Genomic DNA, 25,374 nt, shown 5'->3' with positions numbered 1-25,374 from the left:
ATATTAGATATTTTCATATTGTACTCCTTTCATTTTTTTGCAAAAGGAATATTTTTATATTGTACTCCATAATTCTGTACCTTGCAATTTTATTTTTGAATAATATTTGATCATATATATCTAAATTAAGTCCTTTTCTTATTCATATATGTCTAATTTAATTAATTACTTAAATTGGATATTTATATGAGAGAGGATAACATAATGATAGAAATTAGAGGATAGGGATTGGTTGATCAGCCATAGTTTTTCCTTTGTACTTTGAATATAAATGTTCATACTTCTAATCAATAATTAAAAAAAAAACTGTTAAATTAGTTAAAGACCAAATCAGATATAATTGAACCTTATTGGACTGGGAGACAATTTAAAAACACACCACAACACAAGCACAAGCAATATCAACATTATGATCAAATGGGTCATCTCTTAAAATTTTATATTGAAAATGCCTAATAGTACAAAACATTACAAAACATTTTGTACTTTTTTTTCAGCCTTAATTTTTCAATGAAGTAAGAAAAAAACTTTCATGTGAAAAAGCAAATTCTCTCTTTTTATACATAAAAAAACAAATTTTTAATCATGTTTTTTTAAAAAAATTGACATGAGTCAAATTTTAGTTAGGTGTTGTCTAGAATGTAATCAAGTATTCTCCTATGTGAAAAATAATGTTATCGTTGATTTACATTATCTATCCAATTTACCAGAAACAACCATCTATATGTTTGAATTGAAATAGATTATTATTATGAAAAATGAGAAATTAAAGAAAATTATGAGAGGGAAAATGGATCTTAAAATTATTTAGGGACAGACATGACGTTTCATGGAATTGCTGAGAGTGACGTACTCACATGCTATGGTCTTCAAACTCAAAACTCCTAAACTTGTGTCTGTCCAATCATAATTTTCCTTTCTGTACTTTTTTTTCTTTTTTTTTTTTTTGAGAAAGAGAAATTAAATAATAAATATCCCATCAACTTCCATTCAATTTCACTGTTTTCATCGATTTTTTTTTTAATTATTTGACCATCCCACAAACACCATAATATAAATTCATTGAACACCCACTTGACAAAAACCAAACTTTTGTAGAATTGTTCCATACATTTATCATTATTTTTCCAAATGGCCAAGCTTGTGACCATAGCCAAGAAGAAAAATGGCATTGTAAAGCTCAAGACCGCTGTTGGGAAGCTTCAAAGAAGCCTCTCTTTAGGTCGGAGGTCCGATTCTGGTCAAGATGAATGTGATTACGAAGTTGGGGATGACGAATCGACTCCGGTACCAGAAGATGTCAAAGAAGGACATTTTGCGGTCGTTGCAGTTGATGCTGAGGAGCCGAAACGGTTTGTTGTTCCATTGAGTTGTTTGACAAACCCAACATTTTTGAGACTTCTAGAGGCAGCAGCAGAGGAGTATGGATTTGATCACGAGGGGGCATTGACGGTGCCTTGTCGACCGAGCGAGCTCGAGCGAATCTTGGCAGAGGAATGGGTGGAGGAGGAGGAGGAGAATGGGTGCATTTGGGGATAGTGATTTGGAGAAATTACCATAACCACGGGGTTTTTGAAGCTATTGAAATGACCCAAGAAGATATCAAGAGGTTGTTTTTTTCGTGGCTTCAAATCTTCATGGCTTTGTAAAACTTTTTACCAAATGGAAAATTTGGTATTTTGAGAATGGCTAATAATTAAAGTTAATAGCCATTTGATAACATGTTCATTATTCTCAGTTGTGTTGTGCTCAATTTGGTGTGATTTTACTCTCAAGTGTAAGTGTTTTAAAAATGGTGTATCATGTTTTCTACTTTTTGTTGTTTTCTTGTGTTTCTACTCTTTCTTTTAACTCTCTTTAAATTGTGTGGAAACAAGTTTAGATCAAATAAATATGTTGTGTTTTCTGAATTTTGATATTATCATAAAAATTATACACTTACTATAAGTCAAAGTCAGAGTAATTGGTGCTATATTTCTCTTAATGTCGTTGGTTTAAATCTCAAGTCCTCACTTTGTTGTACTAAAAAAATTATATATATGTTGATTGCTAATTTTACTAATTCTTGTTTTATAAGTTACTTACTTAGTTCAGTTAAAACAGTTCAGCGATAGTTGATATATACTACTTTACTTAAAGTTGATGTTTAAATCTCCCGAACTGTCCTTTATTGTATTAAATAAAAAGGATTTCTCAAATTAATGGGTACACAAACAATTATAGAGAATAAGATATTTGTTTCTTTTGCTTTAATTGCAGATAATGAAAATATAATAATATGACGTGAAATGAGTACAAATCATAAAGCTTGAAGATCTTGATTTGTCAATTGAATCTAAATATTGCTGTTTTATTAAAAAAAAAATCATTGTGTAAAAGGCCACAACCACAACCACAGCTAAGAAATCCTAAACAAGGTCTATGTTAGTCGTAGGGGCCTAGGCTGCTGATTGTGGGTCCTGCCAACAACATGGGTTCATGTATATGGACTCACGTGGGCTAAGTTCCAAGGATCTCAAGGCTCACATAAACGAGTTTAATAGGTTTGTGGTTACTTTAACCTTGCTCATGTCGCATTACATCTAGACCAGTTGTGTTGAGGGCTGCCGACGGTAAAACGCAAAGCCCAAGGTGATATCGAGGGACATGCATTTCAAAAGGAAAAAGCTAGTCTCAAAATTTAAACCAAATTGAAAAACAATTGAACTATGCTTAGTCTGACACCTTGCAACTTCAAGTGTTGAAAACAACTTTGATATTGCTAAAGTTACACATAATCACATACGATTGTTAAAGGAAGAGTTAATAATCCCCAAAGAAAGGGCTCTGACCTTACTTCTTCTCTACTTAGCTAAACTGTATACTCCATGTACTAACTTAACATCGAAGTATGGTAAGCTTCACATCACACCAGTACAAAGATCTCTTACAAGCTCAAAAACTAAGACCAAAATGAGAGAAGTGAGTCGAATCACGTCCATAAAGGACCCGCGACGAATACAGATGAGATCTGAACTGTAAGTCCACCAATTATAAATACATACAAACAAGGGGTAAAAAAGTAATTACAGAAGAAATATGGGATTAGTGAGAACTTTGTTAGAGAGTCAGTTAGATGTGGGGACCATTTGGGTTGGGGATAACCATTTTAAAAGGAAGTGTTGTTGGGTAAGGGGAGGCATCTTTTGGAATGTTGAGCAAGTTTTGCTAAGGGAGGATCCAACCCTCTGGTCTAAAGAGTTCTAACATTGGTATCAATTGTAAGACCACCAATTATAAATACATACAAACGAAGGGGTAAGAAAGTAATTATAGAAGAAATAGGGGATTAGTGAGAAATTTGTTAGAGAGTTGGTTAGATGTGGGGACCATTTAGGGTGGGGATAACTGTTTTAAAAGGGAGTGTTGTTGTATTGGGATCGATGTCCTAATTCTCCCGGATTCTTGTTATTTATAATAATACACATTGTTTGATGAATAAAATAATTGTTATTTCATTCTGGCATTTACTCATATCCAATAAACAAAGCTCATTGGTTATCTTATGTGAATATACGCATGTATATGTGATATACAAGTGGATCATGACTTAAGTGATAACCTAAATAGGTCTGTAGTATAAGGATTAAGGTAAGATACCTGATCCTGGTGACACTACTGATACGACCCACTTTGTAGAAGTTTGCAAGTGTTGTAAACTACTACAGATGGTAGATCTTTACCATTCATGTGGAGACGTGCGAGCGGGGGTGTCTTGTACAAAGAGTTTGTATAAGATCGGACCACGAGATGACTAGACTCTGTATATAACGCTATTGATACTAGAGACTTACATCTCACCTAAACGACCATAGGTGACACAACCTCAATCCTGAGTGTTTTGGAAACTTCTGCCTTTGAGGGCGGTCCTTTGATTAGTATGGGTGAGAGTCGTTAGATTGCCAACTCAACATGCGTACCTTTTTGGAGACTTGTTTGATCTAGGAGCTGGGAACTCAATTCATAAGATGAAATTCACTCATTTTGCGAAGCAAGGATAGGTAAAGAGGTTGCTCCTTTAAGGGCTGATTTCGGGGCTTGAACATAGTGGCCACAGCTTCTCTTTGGAAGAGAGGACTTAGTCATAGTAGGACTATGACTTATGTTCATTAGAGGGATCGGTGATACTTAAGGAGTTAGAACTAATTATAGGGGTATAACGGTTATTGGTCTAGTTGTACTTACGAGCGATCTATAAAGGGTTGTCGCACTGCTGATTGGTTAAGATGGACACATAATATATCTGTGGTAAGGAGAGTTCAGCTGTCGGTCTTTAGTGGAATTCCTGTGATGGAACACGAGATATACATAGTGGAATAAGGATCTAATTACACTCTAATTGCTTCTAATTTAAAGGAAATTAGCATGCAAATGTAAAAAAAATAATAAATTAAAAGGGATAGTGTACAACCTTTGTAGCTCCTGAAAAAAGCTTTTTCTCGCTGAATCTCGACCCGAACTCTACCGGACCACCACTAGAGTTTCCTTGCTATTCTCTGGACTCAGAATCGAGTTGTGGGACCCGGTGAATGAAGCAATGAAAAGAAAAGCAAGGGAGGTTCAAAGTTAATGTGAGAAAAAGAGAAATTTTGTGAGAATTTGGAAACCAAAATTATAGAAAATTCAGCTTGTTAAAAAGAAAAAGAAGAAGAAATTTGTTTTATAAAACTTCCTTTTATAAAACAATTACATGCATCTAATGCATGTAAAAACTCACCAAAAATCAACATCTCACAAAGTACTAAACCAAAGTGGACTGTGTGTCATTCTATAATATTTACACATAGTCCACTTAAATTAGTGGGATTATCCAACAAAAATGTTGGATAATTCAACTAACTCTAGTCAAGGACAAAATGGTTCTTTTCCATTTGGTCAAAGTCAAACTTTGACTTTTCCTAGCAAAAAAGTCAACCCTTTGACTTTTTACAGTTTTGACCCTCTTGACTAATTTTGACCTCCCGAACATGAATCCGCATTCATATTTTCAAAATTCAAATCACATTTGAAAATAGAACTCCATAAAAAGCTGATAGCGATATCGCATATACTTGTCGATTTTAATCATTTTTCCTAATTCAAACAAATCAAATTAATCCAACATACTGTTCTAAGTTTAATCCATATGAGCTAGTAGGGGGACCTAATAGACCTACAAATCATGGGCTCCAACAATCTGAGATTAACCGGTAAAACTCTTTAACCTAATTAATCAACATTTGTTAACTAACGGGTCATTCCACTAAAGTCCCGTAGTTACACTCTCCTCACTGTAGATATATTTTTGTCCATCTGATATAACCATAACCAGTAAGTCAATCTTTCATAGGTTGTTCGTGGTCTTGGGTGGGTCAAAATACCGTTTTACCCCCGAGAACACTTCTTGTTCCTTCAGTCCCACTGAACCTCCAAAGAACAATTGTTTTGTTGTCCAACCAACAAATCGAGTCCTTCTCAGCCTAGTGAGAGGGTGGGGCCCCTTGTTCTAATTCTGAAGTCATCACTTAAGGACCTATCTACTACCACTAGAGACGGGTAGCAGTGAAGTTCGTCTTGCACCCTATGTCCTCAACTATTTACTCGGTCTTACCGCTGAAATGGGAGGCTTATTGAGCCAGCGTTGTTGCTGCTCTCACCTATGCAGATCTAAAAATAATCCCAAATAAACAGGAGTTCATAGTTAGCTCAGGATTGAGATTGAGTTACCTAGGTCATCAAATTTGAATTAGTCAGTTTTATACAGTAAACGGTATTATAAAGCAAAAGTGACTAAGTCGTGGTCTAGTCTTATACAAACTCATTGCATAGGATGCCCCCACTCACATATCTCTATATGAAAGATTCAGGATCACATCGTTTGTACTAACTACAAAGTAGGCCGCATCCATAATGTCCCCAGAACAAGGCGCCCAACCTTTATCCCTATACTATAGACCATTTTAGGCTATATACTCGAACTTGATCCATGTTTTATGCCATCACATAAAGTTCAAGTCTACATTAAATAGCCTTAGAACCTTAGTTTATTCTATTCAATATTACGATTTCAGTAACAATTTTATCGGAAAAAAATAGAATATGTTTATCAATTTACAAACTACGAGTTTTAAAACATAAAATCCAATAGCCTGGCAGTTAACAGATGGTGGATCCCGTAACTAAAGAGTTTAGTCAGTTATTCACGTACTGTTGGAGCTTCGAGCTACAGGTCCATAAGGTCCCCTTGGTAGCTCAATAGACTCAGTTGAGGATCAATTCTTGGTGTTGATTTGAAATGTTCAAATTGACAAAAGGTAATTTGATTATATATAATATGATCGATATGATGTATGAGATACATCTAGTGGAGAATTAATGTAAATGAGATTTACATTAAGTGTCATGAAATAGAAAAAGAACAATGGTTTATATGTTTAATGAGATGAAATATTAAAACTATAGGTTATAAATATAGTATGATAAGTTGGTTATCATTTATATTTATAAATGTAACACCCCAATTTATTTTGTAATTAAGCTTTATTTTTATGTTGGACTACTTGGATAAACTAGAATATGAGATTTATGTATTTGGCTAAGCTAAAATATAATTTAATTATTTGGAATTAATTAAATTTTATTTTGACTTGCATTTGGAGATTTGATTTTGAGATAATTAAATTTGTTGAGTTTAAAAGAAAAAAAAATATATATAAAAGTATATATATTTTGAAAGAAGAGTAGGGAATTTGTTTTCTTAAAAGGAAAAGAGAAAAGGTTTAAGTTATTTATATATATGTGGGAAAGATAGAAAAAGAAAAAGAAAAAGATAGATTTCGGAGTTGACCGCGAGCCGTCGTTGACAGCCGTCTCCTCCATTTAGCGCTCGCAGGACAACGCCGCCCAAGCCGTTCAGCCCCGTGCAGACCCGCTTCTGCCGCCATGCCTAAGCCATTCAACCCCCGTGCAGACCCGCTTCTGCCGCCACGCCCAACCACAAGTTGATGCGCACAACCATCCTAGCTTCCGATCGGTGCAACCACTCGTTTCAGTCGGCGTTGGACTGGGTTCCGTCGTCGTTTCGGTCAGTCACCATTGAGTTCATCAACCGCCGCTGCCCATTCTTGCGAAACCTTGAGTTTTGGTAAGTTGGATGGTTATTCTTTTGGATTGAGAGTAATAGTGGAAAAATTAAGTTATTGATTTTGGATTTAATTCATGATGGCTAATTAAATCAAGTTTTGGAATTTGTCTTGGACCAAGCCACAACTTTAGGTTGAGATTTTGTTTTGTGTTTTTACCAAGTTGAGGGAAGTGGTACTATTATCGGTGCCTTTGTGCCAGGCGACCTAGACTAGAATTAATAAGTTAACTAATGGACTCTTGAAGCATGATTTTATCTATTATGAGCATGTTCGAATTTCTAATCAATATTGAAATTATGTATGTAATGCATGAATAGATCAATAGGGCAGTTTACCGTCGCCGCATGTTTTATTTTAGAGGACCGATGGGTCTAATTTCATGTTATTTTTCATGTTTGACGGTGTGCCTACGGGCCGCTAGACATGCGTGAGCCGATATGTTTGCGTTCATATTTTCTTTTTCATGTTTCATATTTGACGATATGCCTATGGGCCACTAGACATGTGTGAGCTGACAGGTTTACGTTCATGTTATTTTTCATGTTTGACGGTGTGCCTACGGGCCGCTAGACATGCGTGAGCCGACAGATTTACGTTTATGTTATTTCCATGTTTGACGGCGTACCTACGTGCCGCTAGACATGCGTGAGTCGACGGGTTCACGTTCATGTTATTTTCATGTTTGACGGTGTGCCTACGGGCCGCTAAACATGCGTATCAAGACAAGACAATACGTCTTTTGGTTCCCTTTCATCATAAAAATCCGATGTAGCTGTATGAGCCACGGGCCATCATTCTTTGCTCGTGGATGCATAGCCTGATCTCAATAATGGGATCATTTACTGAGTATTTTATACTCAACCATTATCTTTATTTTTTTTTCAAGTAAAAGCAAAGATACTCGGGCGACTGACAAGAGGAATCTGTGACAGTGCCAAAGGAACTAGAATCGCTTCTGCATTTGCACCTTTATGTTTTCTCATGTTTTGATTTTATTATTTTTTTTATAATTTATTTCATGTTAAAGGTTACCTGGTCGAACGATTTAAGATCTTAAGATAATGGTAGAACAGTTTCTTATATACTTAAAGCAATTCAAAATCATGTTATTCTATTTTATTTTTACTTTATTTTCCTCAATGCGAATATTTATGCATGCATGCAGTAACAATCCCCTTTTTAGTAGTCCTAGGAGGCGGGGTTGTTACAATAATAATATTAATTATTGGATAATTAAATCTTTTTCTATAATAACCAATTGAGTGGGAGGTTATAGGTGATTTCATGGTAACGAAAATTGTTTTCCTAATTTTAGTAATGTTGAAAATTTGATTTTGAGATTTTCTCTCTTGGAAAAAGAATCTCACAGAAGTTGTCAAGTAAATAAGATTTACTAAGCGCAGCTTGACTAAGGTAAATGATCGTGTAGTATTTGTAGGTGATAGACACGGAACTAAATGATGAACTAAACGATCGCTTAGCTTTTGCTAGATGATCGCTTAGCGTTTGCTAAACGATTGGACGTCGACCTATACGATAGGTTCAGTCTTCTGGGTAGAGAAAGACATATTTTGAAATGTTGAGCAAATTTTGCTAAGGGAGGATCCAACCTTTTGGTCTGAAGTGTTCTAACAAATTGATATCAGAGTCGACCATCCCCGGGAAAGACAAGAGCAGAAAAGAAGAACAAGATGGATGAGAAGGTTGAAGGACACTCGAAGAGTATAACTGAGTTACGAGAGGGGATAAATGAAATGGAGATAAACTTGGAGAAGATTATGGTGACAGTATAATACCTGGCTGAAACACGAAAAAAAGAGGGTTCTGCCCTTACAACAAACTCTCAAAAGACAACGATCACTAAAGGAGGAGATGGAGGAGAGAGCTCCCATTATCAAGCAGTAGGAGGAACGGTTGACCGAAGTAAATACAAAAGGCTCAAGATGCCCACATTTTCAGGAGAACATCCAGATTCATGGATCTACATAGCTAAACATTTCTTTGAGATTCATGAGCTAACAAACGAAGAGAAAATCAAGGTTCCTATCATTACCTTCTCATCGGAAATGGTAAATTGATTCTGGTGGGCCCATAATCGAAGACCTATTCAATCTTGGAGTGAACTGAAACACCAGATGTTCGAACGTTTCCAGCCTAGTCAAGAAGAAACTCTCCTCTCCCAATTGCTTCGAATCAGACAGGAACGAACTTGAAGAATATCAGAAGCAGTTCGAGACGTTTGCAGCCCCAATACCTGAGATAGCTGAGGAGGTGTTGGAGTTGGAGGAGGCCTTCCTCAACGGACTAAAACCCGAGATTAGAGCAGAGGTAATAGCCCGATTGGGCTAGATGCTTGTATGAAGAAGGCCTAGGCTATTAGCAAATGAAACGTTGGCCTATAGACAGCAAAAGGGCTTTTGGGCCCGACCCAAGCGACGACCCAAAAAGAGATTTCCACCCTTGTTAAGCCAAAGACAACCAAAAGCCCAACAGACAAAAATAATTACAAGAGCGCCACAATACCAGAAAAGGGAGAAACAGAAAGGCGAGAGATGACGTTTCGAAGGCTCACAGATGCAAAGGCCAAGGAGAAGAGAGAAAAGGGCTCATGTTTTCATTACGATGAGAAGTACTCTCCAAGACATTGGTGCAAAACAAAGGAGTCACAAGCGCTGAACCTGCTAATATTCCAAAAGGAAGAGGAAGCAGAGGAGGGAATAAGGGAAGAAGCGGCTGAAACAATCGAAATGAAGGCACTGGAAGTAACAGGGAACATCAAAATCGCCCTACAATCAATCTTGGGCATATTAGGGAAGGGAACAATGAAGCTCAAAAGAATACTAGCAGGACGAGAGGTCATAGTCGTGGTCGACTGTGGGGCCACACACAATTTCATACACCAGAAGCTCGTCCACGAATTAAATATTCCTCTGACGAAGACAACGAACTATGGAGTTGTGATGGGCAACGAGAGCTAACAATCACAGGGGATTTTCTTCTATTGGAGCTAGGCAGATTTGATGTGATATTGGGAATGATTTGGTTATGTAACATGGGTTATACGGAAGTTCATTGGCCAACCTTGACGACAACATTCATAACAAGAGATCAGAGGATCGTTCGATCCTACCTTGACCGCACAGGAAGTCTCACTTAAGGCGTCAACCCAAGCATGTAAAGAAGATTACTTCATGATTACTTTGGCGTCGTGGTAGAATTGCAACATTTTGAGCCTGCCACTGGAAGCATTAATAACGGTTCCGAACAAGTTGGTTTGTAGTTTTACTTTGACCAAATTGAAGATTGTTCTCCACCAATTCACGTTGATATATTTACGAAAGTAATACTTGGCTGCTCGCAAAACTTCAGCCCATTTTTTTGCAGCACGACGTATCCAAAGGAGAAAAATAAACATTAGAGAAAAGAAAGAAAAGAAATAAGCTTTCTACATGACATCATATAATAGGGCCACACGGAAAAGATGCAAACAAATGGCTAGCCACACTAAGTATTAACTCCATAACCATCAACCAGACAGGTGTGGTGTTGGTAGTTGATAATCAGTATGAATATGCGAGCTCACTTTGGGATATGGATATTTATTTAAGATATAAAGTGGTTTATTTCAGCATACGTGTTTAAAAGACAGGGGCATTGGGTTTTTCTATTTTCATTTCTGCTTAATAGCCCTCTCGTGTTTTGTCGTCTACACGTTAGGAGTCTTTTTAAAAATCAAAGCCAAAATTAAATGAAGTAAATGAAGTTCTAGACCCAATTCAATTCGGTAAACGGTAGGCATTTGAGTTTTCATTTTTAATTTTTTTTAAATCAAGTCTATTTCGAAGAAATGAGGATACTTGGGAAAGGCAGGGAGGAACTGCCTTCGTGGAGTTTGAGGCGTGGTAAAGCATGGGCATCAGCCTCCACCGACTTGTGCACAGACAGAGAGTGTATGCACAACAAATGTTTAAACACACCAAATTAAATTAGCATTTATACCAGACTTTGACGTTCCCATGGACTTTTTGAAGATGAACTTCATGCCAACACAAAACCACTTCATTCAAAATCTACTCGGAGGCGATCATGCAATATCTATTCTCATCATTTTCAAAAGCTCAAAGACACCACATATGGCAAAAATCTCAACATATTATTGATTATAAGCTCGCTTTTTTGCTACATTACTTGGGTAAGCTCGGTGAATCAAATCAAATTGGGCACAAATAAGAAACAAAACCAAAAATATAAGATTTTTCTGTTCGTAGTCGCTTGGTGTCTGTCTAAAACATAAATATTAGACATCATATATGGCTCTATCTAGTTGGTTAAATAACCAACTAAAAGATATAGGGGTACATGAATGATTAAACAAAAAACATTACCTACTACGCCCATTAAAATTGCTGGCTCGAAACAATAACCAAGCCCCATCAGTGTTCAAGACCTTCGGCTAGTTGTGTGGCCACATTACGCACAAGCTGGCCGAGCTGATGCACATATGACACAACACGATCAAGCCACGGTCTACGGTATATAGAGATTTTAGTAAACTCACGATTTTACAGCTTTAATCAGCTAACCCAGCCTTCATCTTCAAGTGTGCCTTGAAGTCCATAATGTCACCCTCCCACTTGGTTACAGCTTGATTCTCGCACACCCATATCTCCTGGGCCACTTGGTTTATAAGCCTAAAGTCATGGCTTACAAGAACCAAACCACCATCCCACTCATTCAGTGCCTCCGCCAATGAATCAATAGTCTCGATATCCAAATGATTTGTGGGCTCATCAAGCAATAATAAGTGCGGTTGTCTCCATGCTAACCAGGCAAATATAACACGGCTCCTCTGCCCATCAGACAAATTCTTCATCGGCATCACTTGAGCTTTACCGGAGAGCCCAAACTTCCCAATAGCTCCTCTCATCTTCTCTTCTTCATTTCCTGGGTACTCTCTTATCATAAACTGGAGAGCAGACAGTTCCAAGTCTAATTTCTCAGCTAAATGTTGATGAAACTGAGCAATTCTAAGATGATTATGCCGTCGGACCATGCCATCTAGAGGAACCAGGTCCCCTGTCATCAGCTTCAACAGGGTACTCTTTCCAGCACCATTGGGTCCAACCAAAGCTATCCGAGAGTCCAAATCAACTCCAAAGTCAAGATTCTTATAGATGAGGTTTTCAGGGGTATAGCCAAACGTTACTTCCACAAACTGGAGAACCGGAGGAGGAAGCTTTCCAACATCAACAAAGCGAAACACAAGAACCTTGTCTCTCACCACCTTCTCAGTAAGCCCACCCCTCTCCATTTTTGCCAATGTCTTCTCCTTACTCTGCGCCTGCCGAGCTAATTTTGCTGACCCATGCCCAAATCTGGCAATATACTCTTTCATGGAAGCAATCTGATCCTGCTCCCACTTATACATTTTCATCTGATTCTCTTCCAGTTCAGAACGGGTTTGAACATACTGATCATAGTTACCCGTATAGATCTTTAACTTCCTGTTCTGCATATGGATAATGTTTGTGCAAACACCATTAAGAAAGTCCTGGGAATGTGAAACCACAACCAGGATCCGGTCAAACTTCTTCAAATTTTCTTCTAGCCAGACACAAGCCTCTAGATCTGTAATTCAGAAAATTAACAAAGATACCAGTCAGATTATTGAATTCCTACAATAAAACAATTGATAAACTAGACAGGATATGCTAATGAATTCAAATAGCATGTATAAAGGTTCAACTGTATGAAGTAGCACGCGCCAAAACCCCAAACACCCCCCCCCCCCCCCCCCCCAAAAAAAAAAAAAAAAAAAAAAAAACACACAAAACAACTTAAAACTTAATTTGTGCAAGCACCCTATACAGCCAGACCATGTCCACACCGAAGGAAGCTAAACATAGCAGCAAGCATGGGATTGCTAAAGCATGAACCAGAATGATCAGCCAACCAGGGTAACATCCAAGCATTTACACAAAAAAGAACACTGAACCAATCAAATATACCTAGATGATTAGTTGGTTCATCCAGTAGAAGGACAGTGGGATTCATGAATAGGGCACGAGCTAAGGCAATCCTCATCCTCCAACCACCAGAAAAGTCCCGTGTTTTCTTCGCTTGCATCTGCTTGTTAAACCCAAGACCATAAAGGATTTCAGCAGCACGTTTTTCTGCAGTTGCTGCGTCTAATGCTTCTAGACGTTCATAGATACGATCAAGCTGCTCCCCACCTCCATCATCCTAAATTGAAATAGAACAACAAATAATGAGCATAAGTAAATTTTTAGAGCATAGAAACTCTGTTTTATTTACATACTTGTGAAGCCAAGGATTCTGCCTCCTTCTCCAACTTCAACCTCTCCTCATCACAACTTATAACAGCCTCAAGTGAAGACATGTCAGAAGCTTCAATCTCTCGTGAAAGGTGATATATATCCATGTGTTCTGGAATAGGAAGCTCTCGACAACCTATTGCCGCAAGAAGTGTAGATTTACCACATCCATTTAATCCAAGCAAACCATAACGTCTGAAAAATAAATTGTAAATGTCAAACTTAACCACAAGAATCTGTATGGAAATAAAATTATACATGCCAGTGATAATCACAAACTAACCTGCCATAATTGAGCTCCAGCTCAGAATCAACAATAAGGTCATGCCCATGAAAGGTAACTGATAAAGATTCTATCTGCAAAAAGCACACATATAAGGAAACAATTACCAGCTTCATCGCTCACTTCCCTATTGGCACACCATTAATTCCAAATGTCACTAAGAAAAATCATCGAACGACTAAAAATCAATATTCATATGCTAATGAGTCCTAGAGATCTTATGTACAATCCAAAACCTCTTCAATCGAAAATAAAAGAGAACTTGAGAAACATTATGCATCATCCAACAGATGATTGATTCATAAGCAACTGTTACAATTAAATTCAATGGAGGAAAAAACTAAACAACGAAGAATAACTTATTGCCCAAGAAATTGAAACGAATAGGACACCGGCGAAAGCTATATAAGTATCGCAAGAAAAGCATCATGTAGAGAATAAACATATTAAAAAAAGGTAAAATTAAAATATTCTCCCCGGTATTATTCAAATAATATAGTCCACGGTTCTTTTCTCTGAAAAAAAAATCAACAGATGTACATGAATTTGATTCTAGAATAAAATTAGGGCTTACTCGGATGTCCCTGGAGAGAGGATGTGAACAAAGCACACCAGTACAAGTCCGATCAGATAACTGAAGAGCGTCAACACCATTCACCAACTTATCAACTCCATTCTGCGATTCAGCCGCTGCCGCCTTGGAAGAAGCGGCCGCCGCCGCTGCTTTTCCTCCTCGCTTAGCCGCTGCAGCCGCCTTCTTCTGAGCCGCTTTCTTCTTGCTCGCGTCGGAAACCATCCTTAACCTAAGAAGTTTGAAAAAGAAAAGGAATCAACCACCAAAAAACAAAACCCCAACAACACAATCAAAATGAAATCAGAGACGTAAAGAAGAATCCTCAATACATGGACATACCTGGGGAAACGGAGAAAGAAGATCCAAGGAAAAACGACACCGACAGAGCGAGCGAGAAGGAGCAGTGAGAAGAGGAAGCAGATCTAGGGCTTGAAGAAATCGCTCTTCGTTTCTCACGGCGCTTTTGTTGGGCGCTTTTTATCAGAGACCTGCGACGCGTAATGCAATGCGGATCAAGGGTTCGAGGTTCTGTGATTCAGGAGGCTGAGCCTTCCGTTTTATAGCCCTCCTCGATCTTTCCACGTGTCTTTTACGAACCACTTCTTCTGGTTGCGTAGCCGACTGACTTTGTTAATTCTAATGCCCTCCCGAGGGCACATTAGACAGTTAACATTGAATGTAAATTGGGCTTGCTATGGAGCACTTGATCTTGATGACTCGGCCCAATTAGACCCATTAGGAGGCCCATGGGCCTTATCAGTTCGTAATCGGGAAGCCCATGGGCTTGCACTTTCGGTTTTCCAAAAAGAAAAGAAAAGAAAAAGAAGGAAATCAGATTTTCCTTCAATTTCACGCTGGCAGAACCACCCCCCCAACTCTCCTCACCGCCGCCCGCCATCCTCACGTCGTTCGCCCAATCACCGGCCGCCACGTCCGCGCCGTCGACCGCCGTTCCCATAGCCGTCGCCGGTAAGCCATTTTCCGTCTGCCGTTCGCATAGTTTATTTGAATGGGCTTAGTCATTTTTAGTGAGCTTAATGAACCACTAATGGCGATTCTGTATCTTTTTTCAATATTGCTCTGTTCGACCGCCATGGGTGGACAGGAAGCAAGTGTGAAAACTGTATAGACAATGGACCAAACCCAAAACTCAAAATCAATGAAACAGAAAGAGTTTAAAACGAAATTGGAAGATGGGTTTTCGATTTATGATGGGAAGAGAGAGAGGAGAGAAATAAAGAAAAGTGGAGGGAGGCTGCCTTAGTTTCATAACTCTTAGAATTGAGATTCCTCAGAATTCTAGACTTTTTCTCTTAATTCAGCAGACTTTTACTTTGTCGAATGTCCTTATTTGATGAATCGTCTGATGGGCTGCTTATTATTTATTGCAGATAAGTTTAGGTCATTGGGAATTCGATTGTTGTTACATGATCTTTGTGGGTCCTTGGTTCTGTCCTTGTCCTTCTTGGAGCTCATTGATCTATAATTCAAGGACCCATCAGCTCATTTGAACTTTTTATAAGCGCTGCAATACAGGTCAGGCTCCCCTTAGCTACAATATTCGGTTTTCTTATGCAATGTAGAATATTGCAGCGCTTATAAAAAGTTCATAGAATTTCCTATCTCTTTTTTATTTTTGACTCCTGTGGTGTGCTTTTATTTTGCTTTTTGATTGGAAATGACTACAATGAAGCCTAAATTTACGACATCAGATGTTATGCATACACTTGAACGTGTTCATTGTCTTAGTGAATGATCTCATCACATATGCAGTCTGCATCCTTCCCAGTTAGAGTTGGATTTGGTTTTCTTTCTTGAAGGGTTTCCTTTCAATCTTTCTTCATTTTCCTATTAAAATCTTTCATTGCTAAATTGCTAATCTGCATTTGAGGCATGTTGAATTGAAGCTGAAATGTCTATCGTCATTTCTACCCCTTCCCCGCCACTCCACATATATATATACACAATTTAATGGAACTTTTCACTACCTCGTTTGCTGGTTTTACAAAATGAAATGGTTCTATAAACCATACTGTTTCCATGTCAATTTGAGTAGTAGACCTGGTTGACGAAATATCTAATTAATCCAATTTTGAGGATGGAAAACCATTAACCTATCGCAATATTTGCCAATGATTTATTTTGTCACTTAGCAATTTTGTGCATCAATTTCATCAACTTGTTTGTTTTTAATCATCTGTTGCACCTTCATTGTCTACTTCTTCCATTGTTTTGGTTTGTAATGTGAATCTAACATTCAATTGTAATTTGTAACTTGTAACTTGTAACTTGTAAGGGATGCTTTCTTAATGTTGTTGGTCATGAGTTAGTATTTGACAACATGGTTTTCCAATGTTGTTTTATTTGTATTGGTGTTCTTTCTCTCTGGCTATTGTATACACAACAGCATTAACAGCATTGTTATTTGTTTCTCAACATACACAAGAATTTGCAATCAAATTGTTAGTGCTTTGATGCTTTGTTCCGAAGTGGTTGTGAGAAACATTTACTCCAAAGTTTTAGGCCCATGTAGTTATAGATGATGAATTGGTTCATTAAGAGATGAAAATTAGAAAGCCCGCATTGATCATACCAATGGAAACACTTTTGTATATGAAATGAATATTTCAATGAATAAAAGAAATCACTCTTTAGTAGTTCTGGTAAAATAAATAAATAAATATGGCACTTACTCCAATTGTAGGTGATCTAAGGGGAGGAACAATTACAAAGCTCTTTAGAGCAAGAGCTCCAAAGGATGCACCAAAAGAAAACTGACATTGTTCCATAATTTGTAAAAATCCCTAAAAATATTGCAAGGAAGTATGAACTCACTCTATTGACTATGTATTCTTCTTTAGATGCAATCTTCCTAGTGTATCTTCTAGCTTTGGTTACTTTTTACACAATCAACTTTTTTGGCGTATCCACTTGAGATTACGTTGAAACTAAATAATTGAAAAATAAGCAATGCTGACATTAGTAAGATTTCATTCCAATGCCACTGGAAACCTATAGATTACTCATTTACTCTGCAAGGTTCATTCGCAGAGGGTGATCAAGGAAGGATATGGTCAATGAAGAACAAGGGAATATTTCTTAACTTTTTGGTGTTGAGGGATGGAAGATGTTAGGTTATGTGAAAGATGTTTATTGGTTTGAGGAGTCACAATAAGATATTGTAATGCGTTTGCAGCCTTATTCTTTGATCAAGATATGAATCCACATGCTTGATTTTATTACAATGTTTTAGTTCTAAAGTGATATAATCTTCTTGTATTTGAATGGAAAATAGAAAAGGGCAATGTGTATATGCTGATTATCGAGCCTGATACACCATGTATATATTTTCTGTTTAGCATACCAATTCATGCACGTTATATCCTACCATTGTTGCTATTTGAAAACTCATGGGATATTTTAACATTTTTTATAGGTGATTCAAACAGGGGGGTTTTAAGAAAAAAAATCAGTGCTGGGAATGACAGTATTAAAACGCTATGTGCTGCGACTATTCATATCTTTGAAGTACATAACAGCTAATGTGGTAGATAGAAACAATGGACGGATTGTTGCAACTGCGTCCACAGTTGAACACTCCATCAAGGGCTCACTTGAATGTGGCCGGTCTTGTAACGCTAAGGCTGCAGCAGTTGTTGGAGAGGTGTTGGCTATGCGACTCAAAGTTGATGGTCTCGAACAGGGGCAAGGAAGAGGGATTCATGCAGACGTAAACAAGGAAATTGAGAAGAAAGGCTTCAAAAACCGAACAAAGATCTGGGCTATAGTGAACGCACTGAAAAATAACGGCGTTAAACTCATACTCGACAACAATGTTGATGATGCATCTCGGTCCAGTTATCAATAAGCATCCCCGGCAATCTTTTCGGCCTTCCCTGGAAAAAAAGGGGGTGAGACTAGAGCTCGACCAGTCATCATGAAAGACTAGATTTTGCTTAATTGAAGGAACTATCTTTATTAGTTACAATCAGATTAAACGTCAGTCACTCATGATATTTGGAAGTCCATGAAGTAGAGAACTTTTTACCTCCACTTCTAAAATGATGGCATAGTGATAGTGATACCACCACCCACTTGGGCTAATGATGATGTTATCACAGTGAAATGGCCTTATATGATTATTACACTCTACACTTTTTTTCTCCTCTTGTCTTCCTTGTTTTACGTTGTTTTCTCCTTTCTCTTTTACTGGTTTCAGAGTTGTATAGGAGATTAGCTCTGGGCCAAGAGGTTGATTTCTTCCATCTGGCTGTCTCTTTCTTGCTCGTGACCTCTGATATATCACTGTTGCGTGGAAGAATTGTAGAATAAAAGATGATTATAAAGTCTTTTCAGGTTAAAGAAGATTCCATTTCAAAACAACTTCATTATGAATGTAAAAGCTTGTCTTCTAAAAAGTGTTTAGGCTTGGAACAATGATTTGACCAGAGTGAGTATTGCTAGGGAAATTTTCACTTAATTTTGTGAAGACTCAAGGTTGTTTAACTATAGAATTGAGATATTATTAAGATAAATTTGTCCAAACAGAAAAAGAAAGAAGAAAAGATGTTTTCCCAATCCAAACAAAATGGGAGGGAGAAAAGAGTAAAGCCCTTTTTTTGACTAAAAACGCAAGATTCCATTTGCAAGCAAGCTCTTCAATTATTGGTAGAAAGCCAAGTCTTGCATTAATGAGAGTCCATAAGCTTGTTAACATTGCACATTCTTGTATTTTTCCTCCACTTGCTCCACACATGTATTTTACTTTCCAACTTATACTAGCAAAATATTTAACTTTACCAATGTAACTATGACAATTTCTTACTTCCACATTAAAGTATAGTCTAAGCTTCAAGCTCTTCGAACCTTTCTTAGGGTTAAAGTTGAATTTACCTGTCACTCTATATGTATTGAACTTACGAAGAAAGAAGAATTGTCAGAGGCAACAAAAACCTACCTAAACAATAAGCTTTTTAAAAGACCTAAAATGGACAAGTTCTTCATTGCCTAACTAGGGGTAACAATGCAACCTTGTCGAGTAGCTTCGGTTTCCTCATTTTGAATGGATTTTTTTTTCTATATTACACATAAAAATATCATAACGTGTTTCTCCCTTGATAGTATTTCTAGCCACAACCATTTAAATAATATAAGTACCTTTTTAGAAAAATGGACATAGAGGGGGACAAAAGTGTGAGTTATTTAAAATAGGCTCTCGTTTTCAATCGACCCTTAAATGTTGATGTTATATAAATATGAGTGCGTCCACTTGTAAATTAGAAAAGTATTCTTTGCAACATTTGACATGGGTTTTCTTTCATATATTTATTCTTCAATAGATCAACATTGATACAAATCAACCATTACTTAACCTCATATCTGGATAACCATTACTTTTCTTTCTTTTTTTTCTTAAGAAAAATAACCTTTATTTTCTAAAAGCAAAACACATGCTGTAAAAAAATGCAGCAAAAATCCAATCCATAGCTTGATTCGATTTTTTTTTTTTTTGCAATTATAAAAGATTGGGTCTAAATCTTTGCTGGCCTGGAAGTCACCAAGAATAATGGCCACCTCTCTTAGTCTCCCTCCTCTAACACCAATCACATTCTCTATTTGGGAGTATGCATTTTGGCCCAATGTTTCTCACTTTTATTTTCCAACTTTATCCCCCCATTTTATTCCTATGCCAAAACACTACCTACCATTTAATATAACTATTTTTTTAATTCAACAATTACCTCACGAAAAATTGAAACATCATCCGTAAAAAATGATGATTGGTTTTTTTTTTTTTTTTTTTTTTTTTTTTTTTTTCCAATTGAAATGAGCATACATCAACTAGTATAATGCTTGTATCATCAATCTCGAAACCAAAAATTCGATCTCCTCATCCACATATTGTTAAAAAAAAGTGTCTTATTTGCTAAACTAGGCTTGAATTGTAATTTAAATTACAACTACTTACCAAATTCATTTTCCCTTTCCATTTAGGCCATGTTTACCCCAAACTGTAATAAATCAACGGTAACGTAAAAAGTGGGCCTCATTTGATTATCTTTGATATTATTTACTGATGTTATGCATTTGTACTAATATGTGGGATCCACTTTCAAATCTATAATAAAAAGACGCAAAGTGATCGACAAGCAGGGCGTGCTCAATTTAATTATGTCTGAAAATTACCTCTATCACTATCGATATTATTATAATTACCACTATTATTATTGTTCTAAAGAAAAACTATGATTTTTTTGCACATTTACTGTTACTGTTACGGTTTGACCCTCAGAGGTAACGACAATAGTAAATCTGACAAATTTCATAATTTTAATAAAATGCGAGCAAAACAATTTAATTACATTTGCGATATAGACTTATTACAATTGATCCATCAATAGAATTTCATTACGATTATACAAACTTTCATTACGATTTGATAAACGTGATCAACTCTATTTTGTTTTTACTCCATGCTTGTTTCCTTTTCACCATTACCACTATTACTAGTCAAACATCGTTACTTTACCGTAATATAATAAGACAAATAAATAAAATTACATTATTCTTTAGAAAATTTCATACAAGACTAAGAAATTGGAACAAAGTTTACAAAATTTAATGGCAAATAACATTTTCTAAAAAAATAATAAAAATAATAAATAAAACTATATTTGTTACATAAGGGAACAGGCATTCGGATTCTCGTCACTAAACATTTGGGGCGAAAGCAAATGTTGAGGCGCTGGCAAATGTTGTCCAACAAATCCACCATTCCCATACCCGTAACCGTAACCGTACCCGTATCCATAACCCGGAACCGGAACTGCCACGTAATCAAGCCGGTTTCCGTCCGTTACTCCGCCGTCTTGAGCGACCTCTCCGCCGCTCTTGTTCTTGTCGCCGACGTCTCCGCCCTTTGCTCCGTCGTCTTTCTCCTTTTTGGGTACTACCACTGCAACTTTCCGCTTCAGCTTCTCTTCCAAATTCTCAATCAGAGCCTTCACGTCCATTTTCCCTTTCACCATTACTAAATCTTTTTGTCTCTCAATCGCCATATCCTCCACTCCTGTAACCAGCAAAACAAAACCCATTGATTAATTTTTTTTTTCGACTCGAAGATTAATTTGATGATGCGGTGATTAAAATTGAAAAGTATAACTCACCCTTTGTTCTTGATACAACTTTGTAAATCTTCTCGATGCATCCCTGGCAGTGCAGTTCCACCTTCAACGTCGCCGTCGTTACCGGAGTCTGGTCAGAATAATTTAAATTTTTAATCAGTAAAATAATTTTTTTTTTAATGCAAGTTGACTTGACGGACCCCAATTAACTTAATTGTTGACAGTTGTATTTCTCTAACATGCGCAGTTGGGTGAAGCGCACATTAGCTATTTCTTCACCCACTCACCTCTTTGTCTTTGGGTTTCTTGTCCTCTGTTTTCTTATCCTGTTTGTCATCGTCTGGTTTCTTCGATTCCTTTTCTTTCTTGCTCTCCGATGAGACAATGTCGATTTTCTTCTTTGTTTTATCGGCGAGTTCCTCTCGGAGGTTGGCGGGGTCGAATTTTCCGGTGACCGTCAGCTTGTTGGCTTCCCAGTCTGCTCTGACTCTGTGGACACCTTCAAAAATTGAAGAACAGGGGTAGGTTAATGTGGGGTTTTGGAATCATAATGGAGAGAATGGGAATGGATAGCTACCTGGGATTTCTCGGACGCACTTTCTGATTTTGTTGGCGCAGCCCTCGCAGTGGATATCAATCTTGAAGACGGCGGTGGTGGAGTCTTGTTCGGCGTTCTTTTTCTGTAAACAGAGAGAAAGCAGGGAAAATGAGTGTGAGAAACTAAAAGAAGAAATAGTGAGGATTAGAAGAAAGGAAGAAGAAGGAGAGTGTGACCTCGCCCATTGTAAGGATTAGGAATGGAGTTCTGTTGGAATTTTAGGTATTGTGTGTTGCAGAGTTGAGTTTGAGTTTGGGTTTGTGAAAGAAATGGGAGTGAAATGCAGAGTATTTTATAGCGGTAAAGACGCGGTTAAGACGGGGGATGAGGTGGATGCTTCCACGGCTTTCACTTACTTTTTAAATAAAAACCGCACAAAATGATATAGTTGGATATTTTTATTTTTATTTTTTTCTTAAAAAAAAAAAGGTAAGAGAAGATAGCCTCGTGTTTGAATTTCCATTCATAACATGAGAAGAATATTTAAGGTTTAAATACTTTGTTCTATTTTAATTTATAAATTTTAAAAAATATCTGTTTTAGTTCTCAAACTTTTAAAAAGTATTTATTTTGATTTCTACTATTAAGATAATGTTAACATTTTAAAGATACGTATATTGTAAAATAAAATTGCATCTAGCATAGATTGAATAAGATGAAGATAAAGTAAAATATTAACAACCAACGTGTCAAAATTTTAGATGCAAAATGACTTTTGGGATTTCTTATAAAAAATTGTTTACCACCTAATTCAAAATTGAAATTATAGATTTTTTTTTTAACACGACAAATAGCAAAGTCATTAAAAATATAAGTTATATCACCATTATGTTCAAGAGTTAACAAAATCTAAATAGTATGAACCAAAGTAAGTAACTTTTAGACTAGAATGGACATTTTTAAAAGTCTAGAAACCAAAATAAAAATATAATTCAAAGTTCATGGACCAAAATAGGATTTAAACTAATATTTAAACACCAAATTTTGTTTGGTTTTTAATTTTTAGGTTAGAATACCATTACTTTTATTTCTTCTAATTTTAATAAACCTTATATTTAGCCTCTAAATTTTACTTTTTAAAAAAAAAAAAATTGGCTAAATAGTAATAATAATTTTCATAGTATGAATATAATATGTGGATATTTTTTATAAAAAAATTATAATGAAAATACTAATAAATAATAAAAATTATCTGAAAAAAGCAGCTTTAAACAAGCAAGAACTAAATTTAAGATTTTTTTGAAAGCATATAAACTAAAATTGTACATTTAAAAATATATGGACTAAAATCAAACAAACAAGATCAAAATAATATTTTAACCTTTCTATTATTATTATTTTTGTGATTTTTTAATAATTTAAAATGTACGAGTTAAAAAAAAATAACAAATAAGTTTTTAGTAAAAATGATTGTATATATTTAAAAAGTAGACTTTTAAATATTTTTTTGTTTAGAACATATTCATATAAATTAAATATCATAGTTTTTAGTTAAATAAATTTCTAAAAATAAGTCTTAAAAAATAATAAGAAGTGTTTTTTTTAAATATATCTTAAAAGAAATTTGTATACCAATAGTTTTATCAATTAATAATAGTAAAATTGGTTCACATATGAAAATTAATAGTTTTAGTTGATATGATTATTGCTAAGAGGTAAGCTTGCACTTAATTTGTAATTCAACGACTTTTTTTTCTTCTTATATTTTACTAGTGCAATAGTTTCTTTCCATGTTTAAATGAAATTCCAAAACTTTCAATAATTCAAAGAGAATGTAAAACTTGACAGCAACTCCTCAATCAGATAACCTCCATCAAACTTGATCGCAACAAGTTTCTTTTATGGAAAAACTTTGCGCTTCTAATCCTTCAGAGCTACCGACTCGAAGGGCACCTGACTGGACAAAAAGTTCGTCCACCAATGTTTTTGCAACCTGCAGTCGGTGAGAGCATACCGACCAGATCGACTGGAGTAGGAGTTGCTCCGCGCAACGCAGAAGGTAGCTCCGATAGTGGTGCTTCCAGCTTGTCGACAACAATTGAGGTAAATCCTCAATACGAAGCGTGGATGGCTGTAGATCAACTCCTCCTAGGCTGGCTATATAATTCTATGACACCAGAAGTTGTCATTCAAGTGATGGGATGTGAATGTGCAAGGGATCTGTGGACCAACATTCAACAACTCTTTGGTGTTCAGTCCAGGGTTGAAGAGGATTATCTGAGACATGTGTTTCAAACAACCAGAAAAGGTAATTTGAAAATGGAAGAGTACCTTCGAACTATGGAAATGAATGCTGACAATCTTGAGCAAGCTGGTAGTCCAGTGCCACCAAGAGCTCTTGTTTCACAGGTACTACTAGGACTTGATGAAGAGTACAATGCCATCATGGCCACAATCCAAGGGAGAGCGGACATGTCATGACTTGATATGCAATCAAAACTTCTCCTGTATGAAAAGAGATTGGAACATTAGTCAAACCAAAAAGACGACAGTAAGCTTCAATCGAGTCAGTAATGCGTTAGTGAATATGACAAATACTAAACATGTCAACCAAAATAACAAGACCAATAGCAGCAACCAGTTCTGAGGGAGTACAACGAGGTGGTGGTAGCCATGACAGAGGTCGAGGCAGGGGAAGAAACAACAACAAACCTCTGTGTCAAGTTTGTGGGAAGGTAGGATACATAGCATTCTACTGCTTCAACAAATATAACAGAGATTTTGTTCCCAAATCTCCTCAAAACAAAGGATAACCCTTCCCCAACAGCCAGACTAAAAATATTCAACCTCATCCAATAGCCCTAGCCACTGCCTATGGAAGTAATCCCTTTCTGACAAGACAAGAGAACATGACTGATGCAAATTGGTATGCTGACAGTAGTGCCTCCAATCATATTACCTCATACTTCAACAATATTGGCAACCCGACTGAATAGTCAGGTACTGAAGCAGTTACTGTAGCTAATGGTAATACTCTCGAAATTTGTTAGGTTGGAACTGCATGTCTATCTAGTGATGCCTGTAACTTGAAACTGAATGATATATTATGTGTGCCTACCATAACAAAAAATTTGGTTAGTATATCTAAGCTAACAAAAGACAATAACGTGTTTATTGAATTTCACACGGATTACTATCTTGTTAAGGACAAGGATACGGGACAAACAGTAATGAAGGGAGTACTTAAAGATGGACTGTATCAATTAGAAGGCGCAGAAGTCAGCTCGAAGTCAGTAGGAAACGGAGTACCATCATAGCTAGTGCACAAGAATAAAGATATATCTGCTCTTAGCATAT

At 36.6% G+C, this 25,374-nt stretch overlaps 4 protein-coding genes across 6 annotated transcripts; 2 read left to right on the top strand and 2 right to left on the bottom strand.

The window, feature by feature from the left end:
• Positions 1-1,103: 1,103 nt before the first annotated feature.
• LOC120089406 (auxin-responsive protein SAUR50-like) lies at positions 1,104-1,783 on the top strand. The gene has a single exon (XM_039046860.1). The coding sequence runs from the start codon at positions 1,132-1,134 to the stop codon at positions 1,537-1,539; it is 408 nt and encodes a 135-aa protein (XP_038902788.1). The 5' UTR covers positions 1,104-1,131; the 3' UTR covers positions 1,540-1,783.
• A 9,514-nt stretch (positions 1,784-11,297) lies between these two features.
• Positions 11,298-14,876, bottom strand: LOC120088051 (ABC transporter F family member 1). The gene is made up of 6 exons (XM_039045078.1): positions 14,695-14,876; positions 14,356-14,584; positions 13,782-13,855; positions 13,483-13,693; positions 13,172-13,406; positions 11,298-12,791 (listed from the first exon to the last, which is right to left on the bottom strand). The coding sequence occupies exons 2-6, from the start codon at positions 14,575-14,577 to the stop codon at positions 11,734-11,736; spliced, it is 1,800 nt and encodes a 599-aa protein (XP_038901006.1). The 5' UTR covers positions 14,578-14,584; positions 14,695-14,876; the 3' UTR covers positions 11,298-11,733.
• Positions 14,877-15,053: 177 nt separating this feature from the next.
• Positions 15,054-18,717, top strand: LOC120088052. Of its 3 annotated transcripts, XM_039045080.1 has the most exons (4): positions 15,054-15,324; positions 15,747-15,891; positions 17,060-17,178; positions 17,792-18,717. In XM_039045080.1, exon 4 carries the CDS (start codon positions 17,837-17,839, stop codon positions 18,221-18,223), a length of 387 nt encoding a protein of 128 aa, XP_038901008.1. In that variant the 5' UTR covers positions 15,054-15,324; positions 15,747-15,891; positions 17,060-17,178; positions 17,792-17,836; the 3' UTR covers positions 18,224-18,717. The 3 variants fall into 3 exon arrangements, with proteins under 3 accessions (XP_038901008.1, XP_038901007.1, XP_038901009.1); XM_039045079.1 differs by lacking the exon at positions 17,060-17,178; XM_039045081.1 differs by lacking the exons at positions 15,747-15,891; positions 17,060-17,178.
• Positions 18,718-20,891: 2,174 nt separating this feature from the next.
• On the bottom strand, positions 20,892-22,410 carry LOC120087831 (heavy metal-associated isoprenylated plant protein 3-like). The gene is made up of 5 exons (XM_039044761.1): positions 22,254-22,410; positions 22,057-22,159; positions 21,767-21,978; positions 21,522-21,609; positions 20,892-21,424 (listed from the first exon to the last, which is right to left on the bottom strand). Exons 1-5 carry the CDS (start codon positions 22,260-22,262, stop codon positions 21,033-21,035), a joined length of 804 nt encoding a protein of 267 aa, XP_038900689.1. The 5' UTR covers positions 22,263-22,410; the 3' UTR covers positions 20,892-21,032.
• Between the last annotated feature and the right edge of the window lie 2,964 nt (positions 22,411-25,374).

Source organism: Benincasa hispida, chromosome 10 (genome assembly GCF_009727055.1).
Source record: "Benincasa hispida cultivar B227 chromosome 10, ASM972705v1, whole genome shotgun sequence".
Classification (NCBI taxonomy): Eukaryota; Viridiplantae; Streptophyta; class Magnoliopsida; order Cucurbitales; family Cucurbitaceae; genus Benincasa; species Benincasa hispida.
The sequence above is the reverse complement of the archived record's forward strand: the minus strand, read 5'-3'. Positions and strand labels throughout refer to the sequence as shown.